Source organism: Propithecus coquereli, unplaced genomic scaffold, assembly GCF_000956105.1.
Source record: "Propithecus coquereli isolate 6110/MARCELLA unplaced genomic scaffold, Pcoq_1.0 Scaffold10, whole genome shotgun sequence".
Classification (NCBI taxonomy): domain Eukaryota; kingdom Metazoa; phylum Chordata; class Mammalia; order Primates; family Indriidae; genus Propithecus; species Propithecus coquereli.
In genome coordinates, this window is record NW_012133858.1 from 19,927,969 (window position 1) to 19,945,818 (window position 17,850).

General features: G+C 43.2%; 1 protein-coding gene across 1 annotated transcript in view; it reads left to right on the forward strand.

Moving 5' to 3' along the window:
- The first annotated feature begins 10,746 nt into the window (after window positions 1-10,746).
- Window positions 10,747-17,850, forward strand: part of KLHL6 (kelch-like family member 6) — a 53,516-nt gene continuing 46,412 nt past the window's right edge. The window contains exon 1 of the mRNA XM_012640507.1: window positions 10,747-11,045. Coding sequence (XP_012495961.1) covers window positions 10,753-11,045 — 293 coding nt within the window. The 5' untranslated portion in view covers window positions 10,747-10,752. The remainder of the gene's footprint in view (window positions 11,046-17,850) is intronic.

Here is a 17,850-nt window from a genome sequence, read left to right on the forward strand (position 1 = left end):
AATGTCTCAGCATGATCAAGCATAAACTCATGCTCTTCTCCCTGAAGCCTGTTCCCTTTCCAGTGTTCCCCATTTCAGAGTGCTGGTACCTCCATTTATCCAGCCATTCACATTAGAAACGTAGGCCACTCTTGAAAATTCCTTTTCCTTTACATCCCATATCCAATCCATCACCAAATCCTGTTGATTTTAACCTTAAAATATCCCTCAAATTCATCTACTTGTCTCTGTCCCCAGCACTACTTCCCAGACCATGCTGCCATCATATGCCACCTGGATTACTGCAATAGGTTCCAGACTGGCTCCCTTCTCTTTTATCTCATCCATGCTGGCCCTTAGTAATTTGTTCTCCATATTGAGACAGATATTTTCAAAGTCAGAATCTGATTCTATCTTCCATACTCACCCCCTTCCTGCTCCCCCAATCTCTTAGTGGTTTCCCATTGTTCATAGGAGAAAGACCAAACTTGTTAACTTGGTCTATAAGGCCCTGGATGATCGGGCCTTGTCTACCTCTCCAGCCCCATCCCACACCATTCCCTGCCAAACTTTCTTTACTCCAGTCATATGACTTTCCTTCAGTTCCTAATATTGCTGCAACCTCTCCTATCACTGGGGCTTTGCCCGTGCTATATCCTTTACCTGGAAGCCTCCTCTCCCTGTTCTTCATGGAGGTAAGGCATACTCACCCAGCACAGCTCAGTCATCAGATAAACCTTCTCTGGCCTCCCTGACCAGGTCAAATTGCCCCTGATAAAGGTTCTTCACCAAGTGCATCTCCCTCGTTGCATTTAGAATGACTGCAATGTATGTGGGTGTTTCTTCATGTTGGTCTCCCTCACTAGACTATAAGTTCCTTGAGGGTGGCACTGTGTCACATTTGCTCACCATTGTATCCTGAGCACCTAAAACATACTCATTAAATATTTGATGAATGAGTGAATGTCTTTCCTTCTAGTCTTTTATCTATTTTATATGTATCTCTCTCTCTCTCTCTCTTTCTCTCTCTATATATATATATATACACACACACATACATGCTCATATTTGCAAAAATGGGAGCCTATTGCACAAACTGTTTTGTAGATCCCACTCCCCTCACTTAGCAATAAGTGAACATTTGGGGGCTATTCTCATAGACAAAACTCACTCTTTGGAATGTTTGCTATTTCCAGTTTACTCCTTGACTCTTCATTTGGAAAGTCTGCTTTAGAATTGGGTATGGATAGCAGACCTGAATTAGCACTGGCTGCAGCTATGGTATCTGGTCCTTTTCCAGGGCCCATCTCTGCACCTGGTGACATCCCTCATCTGTAGAGGAAGGGTAGTACAGTGGTTAGTATGTGGGGGTCAGACAAATGAACTTCATAACCCTGCTCTGCTTCTGTTCCAGGGAGGCCCATTTGGATAAAAGGAACAGAGTCTCAATTAAGTGACTTCAAGGAAAGTGGGATCCAGGCAGAAATCTCTCTAAGATCCAAGAGCAGAGCCCTAACAGGAGCAGGAGGGTGCATCCAGATTCTCAGTGGCTTCAGGACTTCAGCAACAGGAGCCCGTGGTCTTCTATCCAGTCTCAGTGTGATCTGTCTCAGTTACCCTCTACATGTCGTCTTTGGTCTCCTCTTCATGCCTTCTGGGACCTCTGCTTATAGTTTTTGCTTTTCAGAAGTTTGGCTTGCACACTGCTTTAGCTTGTCATGGTCTGACTCTTATCTCATGGCATCTCTTGATGCATCCTTTTGCCTCCCATTTCTGCTGCCAAATGGCAAACTGTTTCTGTGTTCCTCATTTCAAATTCCAGAGAGAGGGAAAGAGGGTTGGAGTGAGGAGAGAGAAAGAGAGAGAGACAGAGAGAGAGAGAGAGAGGGAGTGTCCAATTGTCTCATCTGATATTTTTGGGTCACCTGTACATGTCCTTGAACTAATCTCTATACTTGGCTGTCTTTGGGTGGGGGTACCCACTCTAGTAGAATTAACAAGGGAAAAAAGGCAAGTCATGTGGTCCCCCAAATGGCCTCCTGAGCAACAGAGGAGGTGGGCTGTCAACTTCTCATTAGAATAGGTCATAGGCAGGTCAAGTCAAATACTATTACCAATTTATCTAGTACAGCCCGTGTGGCCTGGCACAAAGCATTCAGCTTTAGTATTGAGCCTTGGTTTCCTTAGTTGTGAAAAGAGGAAAGTAATCCATTTTATCAAGTTATCAGGATAAAAGGAAACAAAATAAGGGAAGGCACATAGAGCACTTAGCCCAGCAACATTTCAACAAATAGTGCTCTTTATAGTAATAGTATCGTCTATAACACACTATTTTTCAAATAATCTCTTTAATCTGAATTATTAAAATACTTCAAATACTTCTATGAATTGTTATTACTCTGGTTAGAATAAAACCTCTGACGCACAGGGTAGGATGATGGGAATTTTATTTCCCTGGGGAGGTGGTGGTCTATAGACCCCTCTACATTGATTGTGTGGAAATGATCCAAGATATCGTGGGGAAAACAGACGGCCTGCAGATACTAACAAAGGGCATTGTACTGAAGGAGTTTTTGGTCTGAAGCCAGAAGCCAGATTTAGAATGAAGTGTACACACTTTCTTGTCTACGGAAAGGTTTGAATAATAATAGCTAATGCTTACATAGTGCTTAATATATGCCAGGCATTGTTCTAAAGGCTTCACATATGTTAACTCATTTCTTTCTTTCCATAAGACGTTGAGGTGAATACTATTATCAATATTACCTCCAATTTACAGGTGAAGAAACCAATGCATTGTCTTGTTTTAAAAAGCCTTTCAATAAACCATGATTAACTGATCCTGTTTTGATGTTCTGCCCATCTCTGGTCCTTGGTCCTTTGGGTACCATGGCTGGCATTGCCGCTCCTGGAGGACTGGAGTCTTGCCTTCCTCCTCCTCCTTCTTCGCAGGGCCGCACGTTCTTCCATGAACTCCAAACCTGAAGCCTAGTTCCCTCAGGGCTGCCTCCAGACCCTTTAATATCTTGAATAAGCCTGGCCAAGAGGCAAACCAGGACATGATGCCATAATGGGACAACAAGTATGAGGCTACATGGGCCTAAGTAGTTCAAAATTAGTGTCTTTCAGGAAATTCCCTTTATGAGAAAACTGGATTTGCCCTCAGGGTAGGTGCAGAAGCTGGAAGGTGCCGAGCTGGGCTGCAGATGTGGCTTCTATAGTGAGTACTTGAAGGTGAGGCCAACATGGGGGTCTGTGGAGGAAGAATGGTCCAATGGTTAAGTGTGTGGGCCAGACAGAGGAGCGTCCCCATACTGCTCTGCCCCTGATCCAGTGCAGCCAGTTTGGATGCAAGGAGCAGAGATTCAATCATCTACCTCAAGAAAAGGGGGCCTAGGCAGAATTTCTCTGAAATCCAAGAATAAACCCCTTAATTGGAGCTGGAGGGTGGTCCAAATTCAAGGCGGTCTTAGGACTTCAACAGTCTAAAGGGGAAGGTGGAATAACAGTGGTGATGATGGCAAATGTTTGACAACTGTCTCTTGAGAAAAAAGAAAGCCATGAGTTGTAGCACTTACCAGTTTTTATGGTATAAATATCTCTATCATGGCCAATTTCAACCAACACAACACTTCACTGAACTTGAAGTTAGGTAGAAATGCACACAATCGACCTTCTTGAGTCAGTACAAGTCTATTCCAGCATACCAAGTGTTAATTTTGATTCTTTTCCTAATTTTCCAAGTTTTCAACAAGGTGCATTTAATGTTTTATAATTACAAAAACACATAGCAAAAGTTAATTTTTTTGTAAAAGAAATGTGGAATTTCTTGGGGTGGGTTGGAATATGGGATGTGTATTAAGGACAAGCTTTCCCAATTTTACCACCTGCTGAAGGTCAGTCTTGGCTTTTGCTAAAAGCTGCCTCCATTGGTTCCTGGGACCACCTAAGGGCTTCTCTTTCCCTTTGTTAAGCATCTGCAGAGCCTCTGACAGATTCACATACAGCAGTGGTTCTCAAATAACGGGCCTGGGACCAGCAGAGTCGCCTTCACTTGGGAACTTGTTAGAAATGCAAATTCTCAGACTCCACCCTAGACGCGCCAAATCTCTGGGGATGGGGCCCAGATAACGCTGATGCATATTCAAATTTCAACATCACTGCCGTAGACCATGTGTCCAAATCTCATTGGCCTGGTTTCTTACCATTGTATCCCATTTTCCAACCCCTCCTTACTCACCCCTTTGTGCTCCAGTTGTACCTAGTGGTTTATACATCGCCACATGCTCCTTCCTTGTGCATACCTCCGAGTGCTGATGCTGAGAAGCATTACTGATCTCACCACCCAGAGATTAAACACCTCTTAACATTTTTGATAGGTATGTATCTAGATCAATGGTTCATGCACTGGGTGGTGTCCAGGGTTGCTGCTAAACATCTTACAATACACAGGACAGCCTCCCGCAGCAAAGAATTATCAAGTTCAGGATGTTAGTGGTACTGTGGTTGGGAAACCCTGATCTAGGACATACATATGTTGTTGATTTGAATTTTTTAAAAATGGTACTAAATCTATGTATTGTTTGGTAATCTGAATGTGTAGTATTTCTTCAGGCAGAGAAGGAGACAGAATGTCTAGGCAAAGGAAATAAACACATTTCAAAGACAGGAAAACTGAGAGTATTTAAAGACAGAATAAGTAGTTATGAAATCATGGTGAGAGAATGCATCATAGTAGTTAAGAACCCTGGCTTTGGAGTGAGCAAATGGGGTGTGAATATTAACTCCATCTCTTAGGATCAAAGCACTGAGTGAGAGGAGGGAGGTGGTGCCATTGGGTCTGCGTAAACTTAACAGGCCATTAACCCTCTATGAGCCTCAGTTTCGACAGCTTTGAGATGAGGAACAATAATATCTATTTCCAAGGATTATTGTGAACATTAAAAGATAATAGTTGGCAAAACCCTTGCATCAATAAATGTTGACTATTTTTATTGGTATTGTTGTTACCTTTTTATTGTCAGATAAAGCATAGATACAGAAAATGACACAAACAAATGCATAGCTTAGCAATTTATCACAAGGCACATACAACCTTGTAAACATCAATCACTAAGGTCAAGAAATTAAACTTTGCCAACCACTCCAAATTCCTTCCATGTGTCCCTCCCCAAACACAGCCCGGTGAAGGAACAAACATGTTTGGTGTGTTCTTTCAAGATTTTTTTTTTTTTTTGAGACAGGGTCTCATTCTGTTGCCCAAGCTAGAGTACAGTGGCCTCATGATAACTCACTGCAACCCCAAACTCCTGGGCTCAAGTGATCCTCCTGCCTCAGTCTCCCAAGTAGCTGGGACTATAGGTATATGCCAACATGCCTGGATATTTTTTATATTTTTTGCAAAGATAGGGTCTCTCTCTTGATCAGGCTGGTCCCAAACTCCTGCCTGAAGTGATCCTCCCACCTTGGCCTCCCAAAGTGATAGGATTACAGGCGTGAGACACCGTGTCTGGCCTCTTTAGCTCTAATAATATTTGCTATATATATCTGAGTGCTCTGGTCTTGGGTGCATATATATTTATAATTGTTACATCCTCTTGTTGAACTGATCTCTCTATCATTATATAATGACCTTCTTTGTCTCTTTTTATGTTTTTTGACTTAAAGTCTATTTTGTCTGATGTAAGTACAACTACTCCTGCATTCATTTGGTTTCCATTTGTGTGGATTATGTTTTTTCATCCCTTGATTTTCAGTCTGTATATCTTTACAGGTGAAGTTAGTTTCTGGTGGGCAGCATATAGTTGGTCTTTTTTTTTTTTAATCCATTCAGCCAGTCTTTATCTTTTAACTGGGGAATTTAAACATTTTACATTCAGAGTTGTTATTGATAGATGAGGACTTATTCCTGTCAATTGGTTAATTTTTTTCTGATTATTTTGTATATCCTTTGCTTCTTTCTTCCTCTTTTATTGAGACTGGGTCTTACTCTTTATGGTTTGGTTGATTTCTGTAGTGATAATATTTGATTCCTTTCTCTTTCTCATTTGTCATCTTATTTGCTCTACCAGTGAGTTTTACATTTTCATGTGTTTTCATGATAGTAGATATTGTCCTTTTGCTTCCAGATGTAAGACTCCCTTAAGCATTTCTTACAGGGCTGGTCTTGTGGTGATGAATTCCCTTAGTTTTTGCTTGTCTGGGAATGACTTTATTTCTTCATTTCTGAAGGATAGTTTTGCTGGGTATAGTATTCTTGGCCAACAGTTTTTGTTTGTTTTGTTTTGTTTTTTGCCTTTCAGCACTTTGAATATATTATCCCCTTCTCTCCTGGCCTGTAAGGTTCCTGCTGAGAAATCTGCTGTTAGTCTGATGGAAATTCCCTTATATGTGACTTAATGCTTTTATCTTGCTGATTTCAGAATGTGCCTTGAAGAAGATCTTTTTGGGTTGAATCTATTTGCAAATTTTTGAGCTTCCCCTATCTGGATGTCTACATCTCTCACAAGACTTGGGCATTTTTCAGCTATTATTTTATTAAATAGGTTTTTTATGCCTTTCCCCTTTTCTTCTCCTTCTGGAACTCCCAAAATTTGAGTATGTGTTTACTTCATGTAGGCTTTCCTCATTCTTTTTTATTCTTTTTATTTTTTCTTTTCTTTTCTTTTTCTCTTTTTTGCCTGGGTTATTTCAAAAGACCTGTCTTCAAGTTCAGAAATTCTTTTTTCTGCTTAGTCTTGTTTATTTTTGAAGCTCTTAATCATATTTTTTATTTCCATTCATTGCATGCTTCAGTTCCAGGATTTCTTTTTGGTTCTTTTTTATGATATTTATCTCTTTGTTGAATTTCACATTCAGAACATAAATTGTTTTTCTGATTTCATTGTATTATCTATCTGTGCTCTCTTGTATCTCACTGAGTTCCCTTAAGATCATTATTTTGAATTCCTTTTTGGGCATTTCACAGATTTTCTTTTCTTTAGGATCTGCTATTGGAGAATTATTGTGTTTCTTTGGAGGCGCCGTGTTTCCTCCTTGCTTTTTCATATTTCTTGTGTCTTCATGTTGATATCTGCACATCTGGTGTAACAGTCACTTCTTCAAATTTTATGGATTGGCTTTCATAGAGAAAGACTTTTTCCTATAGATGTACCTATAGAGTTGTTTGGATAAGATGCTTTGGTTTTGATTCTCAGTGGGTGCAGTAGTGTAGTCTCCATATGATTTCTTCAGCTATAATGAGCTCCAGTGGTGTCCATGAATTCCTCAGTGGCTTAGGCTGTGGTTGTTAGTGGAGGCTATGGCAAGGAATTGTTGCTGGTGGGGAAGTCAGGTGAGTTAGTCTTTGGGCCTATGGGTGGTGTGTGTGTGCACTGGTGGTGGTGGCAGTGGGATGAGTGTGCCAGTCCTCAGGTCCCTGAGTGGCATATGCATATTTCAGCATTGGTGGTGGTGGAGTCTGAGTATGCTGGTCCTTTGGTCTACAGGTGGTATGTGTGGGTGCTAGCAGTGGCAGCAGTGGGCCAGGTAGGCCAGTCCTCAGGCCCCTAGGTGGTGCTTGTGGTGATGGTGGTGGCAGTAGCAGCAGTGGGCAGCCCTTGGGCCCCCATGTAGGACATGTGGGTGCCTATGGTGGCAGTGGTGGGCTGGGCACGCTGGTACCCAGGCCCCCAGGTGGCATGCTTTTGTGGGTGCGAGCAATAGTAGCAAGTCAGGAAGCTGGTCCCTGGACCTCCAGGAGGTGTGTGCAGGTGCTGGCAGTGGCAGCAGGTAGGGTAGGCCTGTCCTTAGGCCTCTGGACAGCATGTGTGGGTGCCAATATCAGCAGGTGGGGTGGACTGATCTTCAGTTTCCCAGAGAGTATGCACCAGCTTCAGTGTTGGCAGGCTGGGTGAGCCTGTCTTCAGGCCTCTGGATGGTATGTACGGGCTCTGGAGGCAGCAGGCAGGGTGAGTTGATCCTCAGGCCCCTAGATGGTGTGTACAAATGCTGGTGGTAGTGGTTTTGGTAGGCAGGGTGGCTCTGTCTTCTGGCCCCAGGCGAGCTAGTTCTCAGGGCCCCTGAAAGCACGTGCGGGTGTTTGGTTGTGTTGCCGCTGGAGGGGACAATGTTGCTGTCAGTGACAGTGGCCCTGTGCAGTCACCTCCCAGGTTCTGGGGACTGCATGCTCTGTCTCCCTTTGTCCTGGGGGAAGCCTTTCTGGTGCACTGCACTGGCTTTTCCCCAGGGTGTAGGGCACTGTGTGGGCTAGAGTGCTGGGGCTCTGGTTGCATCGCTTAGTCCAGCTGGCATTGCAACACTGTAGCCCCCGAATGGACATGGTGGGGTGTCAGTGGGACCCCAGGGATGTGGAAATGCAGGGGCTGTTGAGCCACAGGGTAGGATGTAGGGGTGGGACCTCAAAATGGCACCATGTTGCAGTTGCTTGGGTCTTGGAGGGTGAGTGAGACCCAGCATAAATTCTCTCTCCAGAACAATCCAATCATGTGGACCCCAGGCAACTCCCTATACCAGGCTCAGGACTTGTGAGGGCTAAGAGGCTCTCCTGTGGCTAGGATTGCAGGTGTCTGTGGTGGGAGTGTGGACTGCTGGATCTCTCACTTACCTTTCCTCCATTGTGGGGAGGCCCTCCTGGCTCTGAGCCAATCTCAGCCAGCCGCTTTCCTTCCCTCTCCCCTCATGCCTCAGAGGGTCCCTGTCACTTCCCTGATGAATTCCAGTGTCCTCTCTTAGATGCTCTATTTGATGTGTGGTTATCTACTCACTGTTTTGCTTATCTACTTACTCTACTTCCTTCTTTGTGAAGGAGGTGAGTACCAGGTGTCTCTAGTCACCCATCTTGATGACTTCTCCTCCCTTGGCTTCTATAATGTGAGACTCCTATTGTTCACACCACTATTGATGAAATATTCTGTCATTGAAGCCAAAATCATCTTAAATGATAGAGCTCTGGATAAAGAACAAGTTTGAGGGGAATATCAAAGATTCTTCTTTGAAGACTAGGGGTCCATAGAAGAAGAAAAAAAGAGCTGAGCAGAACTGGAACTCCTGGAGAGGGCTTCAATCACTACTGACCAGGACTCAGGACAGGATTTGAACTCTGTCAATCAGGGGGACTGGCAGCACTCCCACCTGCTGGAAGGTGAATGAGAGCAGCACCATTACTGAATATCAATCATTTCCCTTACTTGATCCCAATGCCAATATCAAGTGTCACATATCAGGTTTCTCTTTATGCTCCATTATAGTCTTATGGGGCCACCATTATATATGCAGTTCATCCTTGACCAAAATGTCATTATGCTGGGCATGACTGGACTTGTGATGGTTAATTTTCGACATCAACTTGACTGGATTAAGAAGTACCTAACAACTGGGTAAAGCATTACTTTTGGGTGGGTCTGGGAGAGTATTTCCAAAGGAGATTAGCATATGCGTCTGACTGGACTAGGTGGGGAAGATCTGCCCACAATGTGGTGGATGCCTTCCAATCAGCAGGGGGCCCAGAGAGAACAAAAACAGAGGAAAGGTGAATATGTCTATCTATCTCCTGGAGCTGGAAAACACTTGTCTCCTGCCTTGGATAACAGAACTCCAGGATCTCCAGCCTTTGGACTCTAGAACTGATACCAGCACCCCTCTCGCCCCCACCCCCACCCCCTACTTCCTGGGTCTCAGGCCTTTGGCCTTGGACTGAGAGTTACACCTGGGTTCTAAGCCTTCAGACTGAAACTGAACCATACTACTGGCATCCCAAGGTCTCCAGCTTGCAGATGGCCCGTCATGGGACTTCTCAGCCTCCATAATTGAGTGAGACCATTCCCCTAACACATTCCTTCTGATCTATCTGTTTATCTATCTATATGCTATTGGTTCTGTCTCTCTGGAGAACCCTGACTAATACACTCCTGCAAATGCCCTAGAATATAGTGGGATTTTAATAATGACAGTTATTACTAGTTAACTGAGTCTTGCAGAGGCAATGAAAATACTTCATGGTCCACCATTGGATGCATGGTCAGTAGGTGTTGGGTAAGATCAGGCCAATTTGAGACTTGCTAGGGCAATTGGGTGTTGCCTTACCCTGACTGGTCTTCTAAGAGAAAAGACCCTTGGGATGGAGTTTCTGGATATTGTTTCTTCTCTGCCCTCAGAAGCATATCTCAAACAATAGACATATTTTTAGGGGGTGGGGACATTAACGTTTGCCATGACATTGTTTTCCCCTGAGCAGGGAGGAAGATGAAGATAAAAGACATACAGTGCCGAGAGAAACAAGAATGTCAGGCATGAGTAGGATTTCCAAGGTTTCTGAGAGAAGGAGTGGAGCTCATCATGGGGTCTCAGACTCCTGGGAAGAGGAAGTGGGAGGATTGTAGAATGTCTCCTGCCCATCCCATTGTCAACAACTTGGATTACTGAAGGACCCAGAGTACAAATGTAATAGCCAGAAGCAGAGTCTTCCTGCTCACGGATATGAGGTGGGAGATGGACCAAAATAACCACCCAGCACTCATAGTAGACTGAGAAGCCACGCCTTCTCTCCCAGAGTCCCCTCCCACACACCTATTCTAAGTAATTTCTAACCCTGTGATTATTCGCAGAAAGAAGAAGAATACAAGTTGCGAGCATTTGTAGTAACAGGATGAGAAAGTGCGAGACTTCCTGTTATGTGTGTGTGACAGCTGGTGATAAGTGGAGGGCCCTGCACAGGAAATCCGCTCAGCTTCTGCAATGTGGCCTGCCTGAAACTTGGGCGCTCCTTCAGTCTGGATGTGGATGGCAGGGCAGAGGGGTGCCTGGACCATGGGCGACGTGGTAGAGAAGAGTTTGGAGGGGCCCCTGGCACCTTCTGCAGATGAGCCCTCCCAGAAAAGGGGAGACTTGGTGGAAATCTTAAATGGGGATAAAGTAAAATTTGACGACACGGGACTCTCCTTATTTCTTCAAAATGGCTTGGAGACCCTCCGAGGGGAAAATGCTCTGACAGATGTCATCTTGTGTGTGGACATTCAGGAATTCGCCTGCCACCGCGTGGTGCTTGCCGCGGCCAGCAACTATTTCAGGTCAGCACGCCTGGGACCAGACTCAAATTGGGTGCAAGTTGCAAGGAAAATCTGTGTTGATGTGAGATCCCAATCTAACTAATTGGCTGTTATAGTTATGGTTTACATATCTATTAAGGTTTCTGTGTTTATTTAAAATATAAGAAAGGAAGCTATGGAACCTTAGATTTTAGGATTTAGGCCACATTAAAAGAGAGATTGGCATCATTTAAAAGCACTGTTTATATATTACGGTAAACCTTCTGTGTGTATGTCCTTGTTCCAAAGGATGGAAACTTACTGAAGTCATGGGGATTTTTCCCCGTTGGTCTGACTAATGTGTTGGAAATACGATGTTGTCTTTGTTCAGCAACAGAGGTAGAGAAAAAGGATATGGCCCCTCTTTTGGAATTGCCAAATGACTTGCTGAAAATTAGGTGCGTCTGTATGTGTGCAGGGGGTGGGTGGAAGGGAGTGCAGTTGCAAAGGTGTGTTAGGTGCAAGAGGCCCTAGTTACAACAAACTCGTAGTCTCACAGTGCGAAGACCTGGAGTCAAGAGACCTGTGTTCCATCCCACATTGCTCCTTCTGGACAATGGGACTTTGGGCCAGGCATTTAGTGCTCTTAATTTCTGTTTGGTCATCTGTAAGATGGGGACAATGATTACCTCTCAGGATTGTCGTGATAATTAAACATGAGAGTGAAAAAGGTCGCACATGGTGTCTAGCATATAGAGGTGCTCAATATATTTTTGTTGAAATTTTTCACCTGATTCTGTGTGGTTCAGCTAAGAACCATGTATTGAGTGTTTACCATGAGCGAATCCCTAGGGCAGGAATGTGGACGAATCAGGAACCCGGTGAACATGGCTGGATCCAGTGTTCTCCGTACCAGCGTGGACATGGCGGAAACCAGTCTGCCAGGGCAATGTGAATGAAGAAGGTATTTTGGGAATTTGAAAAGAAATATCCTTGTAATTCTTCTTAACTCTCGGTTCTTGCTGAGGAAATTAAAAACTATCAACCTATGAAAGTACCACGGAAGATGTTTTATTTTTGCATTTTTTTTTGAGGTTGATTAGGGGAAAATCTTGTTTTGGAATTCAAAGAGCAGGGTGGCTGGGTTGTTGTGGGACTGATTAAGTAACTTATGTTGGCAAGGCAAGGGGATATCTGGGTCTGAGGGAAGTAGTACCTGCTATGTGCCAGACAGGCGTAGTTATCTGATTTTACTTTTTAAACAGCGTGATGAAGGGGGCTGATATCCCCTTTTACAGATGAGGAAATGCAAACCCAGCATTACATACCTGGTTATTGCTGGAGCAGGGATTGGATACATTCTAGAAATCCTTGTTACTGCAATACAAGCTCCCGTTAAGTTTGGGGCTTCATTCCGTAGGAAGTGTATATGAGGTGAAGTAGGCAGCCTTCAAAATGGGTTGACATAGGAAAACACATTACTTACTCTGCCAATATTGATTATATGCTTTTACACTGATCACAGCCCCTTTCGGGAGTGAATGAAAGTCAGCAATTTTGTTAGTGGGTCGGCCTGACCGTGGACCTGGACCACTGGCTGTGTGCTCTCGAGTCCATCTCTGGGAATCTCTGGTCCTCGGGTTTCTAATCCTAACAGAAGGGGTTTGGGCTCTGGTCCTTCCAGCCCTGCTGGGATCTAGGATACTGAGGGAAAGTCTCTGCCAGTCCGCAGAGGAGGTGGCAGCAGTAAGAAGCTGGAGGCACGCAAGGGTGGATGTGTCTGTCTGTGTCTGTAGACTCTCTTCCAAAACTGCCTTGATTATGAGGGGAAATTCCTTCAATTCTTTTCTTCAGAGCAGTGACTTTTGATTCTTATCTTGGGATTTCCAACATGACTTTCCTTCTACAATGAATACAGTCCTGGAGACAGGATTCTTTTTTCCGGTGCTGCTATTAATAGTGACTCCTGTTTGTGGTGTATTTATTGTGGGCCAGACCTCATGCCATCTGTATATGGGTGGGGAACCTGCGGCCTTCTGATTTTAAGATTGTTCTTTTTTAAGTACGAAAGGAGGCAAGAAAAGCTTCATCTTTCTCTGCTGCATCCCTTTTAATAAAAGGATTTGTTCTGCAAAATTTGGATTCAGTCAAAAGGCTGCATTTAAGGACCGAGAAGTTCACATGTGGCCTTAAGGCTGCAGGTTCCCCACCCCTGCAAGCTGGGGAATTTCGTCCCCATCTAGCAGATGAGGAAGCACAGTACAGAGTGTCATGGTTAATAAAAAAGTAACCAAGCTGGGGTTTGGACCTAGGACTGACATTAAATCTGGCATTGCCTCACCGCCTTGCTTGCTTTGTGTCTACGGTTTTGAAAGACACTGGGCGCCAAGTTCCTCTTACGCTCAGACTTAGGAAGATCAGAGAGTCTGCTCTGTCTGGGAGGCTTTACACATAGCTCTTTGTATTTTGGAGGGCATGGAAGCTGGTTGTAAAACTATGCAGATTTTTTGTCTTTATTCATTGAGAAAATAAATACTTTCCACTAAGCGATTGACCATAGTTTATTTAACCAGTCTCCTGTCAACAGACATTCGGATCATTTCTAATCTTTCGTTATCACAAACAATGTTGTAATGAATAACCTTTATACATATGTTATTTCATACATGTGCAGGAGTATACAGGGATGCATTTCTAGAAGAGAGTTTGCTGAGTCAAATGTACTTGCTGTCTTAGTGGTTATTGCTAGTTTCTTCTTGATTGGGGTTGAATCATTTTTCATTCCCCATGGCCTTACCAAAAGAAAGAGGGTGTCATCAAACCATTGAATTTTTTTCATTTTTTTCCCTCAAAGATAAACACATCCTAAAACTATTGAATTTTTACCAATCCGATAGATGAGAAAGAATATCTAAATTTAGTTTTAATTTGTATTTTTCTTATTTTTATTTATTTATTTATTTATTTATTTTTTGAGACAGAGTCTCACTGTGTTGCCTGGGCTAGAGTGCCGTGGCGTCATCCTAGCTCACAGCAACCTCACACTCCTGGGCTTAAGCGATCCTCCTGTTTCAGCCTCCCTAGTAGCTGGGACTACAGGCATGCGCCACCATGCCCGGCTAATTTTTTCTATATATTTTTAGTTGTCCAATTAATTTCTTTCTATTTTTAGTAGAAATGGGGTCTCGCTCTTGCTCAGGCTGGTTTCGAACTCCTGAGCTCAAACAATCCGCCCGCCTCGGCCTCCCAGAGGCTTATATTTCTAAAAGACATTTCTTCTGTTCTTTGTACTGTTTCTTCTGTGTTTTTTTTTTCTCTTTGTTTTAGTCTCTTTCATTTTAGATACTTAAATATCTAGTGGTCTTTAGATATTTATTATATTTAAGAGAAAAGCACTAAAAAGCCAAATGGGGGCTGGTATGAGATGGAGTGAGGGCTTTGCTGTGGGATCATTGAATATTGAGCTCACTATTTTGGGGGGCAATTCCAAGATGCCAGTATTCAAGATCTTTGCCCTGGTGCCTTTCAGTTTTTCAAAGGAGGATTCTCTGGTTTTCCTGCCTGGGGGGATATAAGCCTAGCTGCTTGTGTTCTGGAAAAGGAAGAAGCTGGGTTATATCACTCTTTGGTTTTTAGATTTATATTAAAATATAACCTGTTGCTTTTTCCCCTCCCTTCATTGTGGCATCCATGAAGCTGGTTGAATTTCTCCAGAGAGCAAACGTCATCTCTCCTGCAAGTTGTTGAGGGATTGTTGCTTTGATGGGTAGGGTGGGGATGGAGACCTGAGTGTGGGGAGATGTAACTGCTTCTTTTATACACATGCTCAACCAATTCCTCTGTTTTTGGTTCCATGCTGCCCTCTTCCCTCCACCCCACCTCCATCATCTGAGGAATCATCAATTCCTGAGTCTTTCTGGGGTTCTCGGGAAAGAATCAGCTCAGGATCCGTCTTAGCTGGCACTTGCATTTCTGCTTTCTCCACACAGATCTTCCGTATATTTGAATCTTCCCAATCCACAGGAGGAATTCTGGGATGGCAAGAAGTAGAATTCACCCCAGGTTCAGGGTCTATGTCAGATTTTCTGTGATGCTCTCAGACCTGCCAGTAGTGGAGGTGCTGATAAAACCAGCTGGGCTCTTCTTGGTGCCAGGCACTGTACCCCAGTGCTTTACATACGTTATTTCCTTTAATCCTCACAATACTTCTTTCAAAGTGTTATTATCATCTTCACTTTACAGAAGCAGAAGCTGAGATTCTGAGAGTCTAACTTGCTCATGGTCAGAAAGTGAGTGAGAGGTAGAGTTTTTGGATCCTATTTTCTTCTTGTTCTCTTGTGTGTGATAACCCCTGATTTTTGGAAAGACCTATTCCTCCTAAAGAACTAGGCAAAATGCAGAGGAAGTCTATGGCAACAGCTGTTCTTACTCAATGACTATTCATATTTCTGTTAGCTAGAAAGATAATGAAACCAATGCTTTGTGTCACTTTTTATATGAGGGAGAAAACCTGTTTGGCCACCAACTATCCCATTGTCTCTGCCACAAACTGTCCCCAAACCCCAATCAGACACATAGAAAAGAAGTTTCAACAATTTATTTGTGGTACCACAGGACTGATGGGGTGGGAATGTGTCAGCCTAGAAATGTAACCATGGTGGCTACAAACAGGGACCATATTAGTAACTTAGAATTTATGTTTTCCTTTGGGGGCCTATTTAAAGTCTTTGGTGGAATGAAGAAGTTGGGAAAAACTGTGTAGTTGAGACTGAGAAATGGGTGGAGGAGAATAAAGCTTAAAAAGTAGCCTATGGTGTACATTTAAATGTCAAACAGCCAGCTGTTCAAATATTCTCATGGCAAAAAAATGGGGGTAAGCATAGCTTTCGCATTCTTTTTTTTATTTTATAAGACTACTAATGACTTTTATAAGTCTACAAATAATGCTGCCATCTGTGCTATGTCTTCGGACAGGTCCCCAGTCAGAGTCCTTGGGAAGGGTTGTGCATACTGCCCACTGAACCCCACCTCCAACGGAGCTTCATCTAAACCAGTGGTTCTCACTGCCCCTACTCACTGCAAAATATGGCACGCTCTGTAAGTGACAGTGACCTGTGAGAGCAGCCGTGCTATGATTCCCAGGGTTGGCAGAGAGAGGGGAGTGATGGTGATGTGGGGAGGGGTTATGAGGCTTCTCTCAGTCCTGCCTGATGACTGGCCCTTCCTACATGCATGCAAAAGCTTCCAGGCTGAGGCTGAGCCAATGAAAAGCTCTTTTGTTGCTACCGTTGCCTGAGATCCTTGCCCGGACTCTGACCCCTGCCTTGTACCTCAGTCTTTGGGTCTGGCTCCCTGAGGCTATGTTGAGTGAACGAGATGTAAAAATCAAGCATGAGGCCAGGAAGAAGAAGGGTATTGTGGACACAATCTATGCATTTATTAATCATTATTACATATTAGCTAATTACTGGATGACAGAAAGTGAGTCAAGAGGCCATGTTTACATGTTATAATTCTTAGCTTTTTTCCATTGGTATAAGACATCTAGAAAGGAGCCAGCAAGTGCAGGAGATAGAATGAGTGCAAAGGAAAACAAGGATGAGTTAAGGCCACATAGGTCCGGGTTAAGAATCTGGGTAATAGCAAAAGCATTGAGGATCGCTGCTGCCACCGTGGGTACACTCAGGTGAAGCGGATGATTAAACTACCAGTGTTGGGTCCTGTATTTTCCACTTTTAGTATTTTCCAATATTGTCCAGAACCAATATGGTAGCAAATATTTATGTATTACAGGTCTATGATCTCTTATCTGTAATTCCGAAATTCCCAAAGTGCTGATAAATGAAAAGTTTTTCATAATTTATTTGATAGCCAAATCCAACTTGAACTGCACTCAGGTTGGAGACACCTGTCCTGATCTCAGATGTCTACTTACAGAGTCTTTGTTTATTCTACTTAGGGCAACTATTCATATATTCACTGCTGTGGTACTAATGCATTGGATTAAAGAGTGCTGGAGGTGTTATATAATATTTAAGATATGCTAATATCCAAAGGATTCTGATGCCAAAGCTTCAAGATATTTGGGTAAGGGATTATGGGACTTTATGATAAAATTAGTTTTCATTTTGGCCGTATTTGTCTACCTTTTTTCATAGGCCTATTTTTGTATAGTTGTAAAAATAGTTTATATATAATTTTGGATCTTGCTTTGCCCCTCTTTTCACTATAATCTTATTCCTATGGTGTTCCATACTTTTCATAATTAGTGTTTATTCATTTATTTTGCTTCCAGTTTTAACAGAGGCATAATATGAAAATCATTCTTTCACTGTAGACATTTAGGCTTGCTTCCAATAGTTTGTTTTTTCACAGTTTGGATTACGGATAGCCAACATTTTTCCAGGCACTTTGCTAGATTCTTTTTTATTTCATTTAATCCTCACAACAATATTAACAGTTAGATGACAAGTATCTAGCATGGTCTCCATTTCACCCTCGATGGAACTTTCCTTGATAGGAAGAATAGTTTCCTCATGGGATCCAAACTGAAAACAGATCTCTTCACAGATGGCAAAAATGTGGCTTTTAGGTCATTTCCTGTGACTCTTAAGTCCTCCCAATCTGCCATGCATTAGTGTGGGCTACATAAGCTGAAAATGAGGAGGAAGTGTAATAATCATTCCCTCTATGCACGTGTACACATATGCACAGGCAGGATACCATTGGAACGTTCATCCTGATTTGTGTCTGGGGGCTGAGCTAACAGACCCCCATAGCAGCAAAGACCTAGCATGCCTCAAGACACCAGTCCGGGACAAAGGGTTAAATAAGAAGGCAGGTCCGG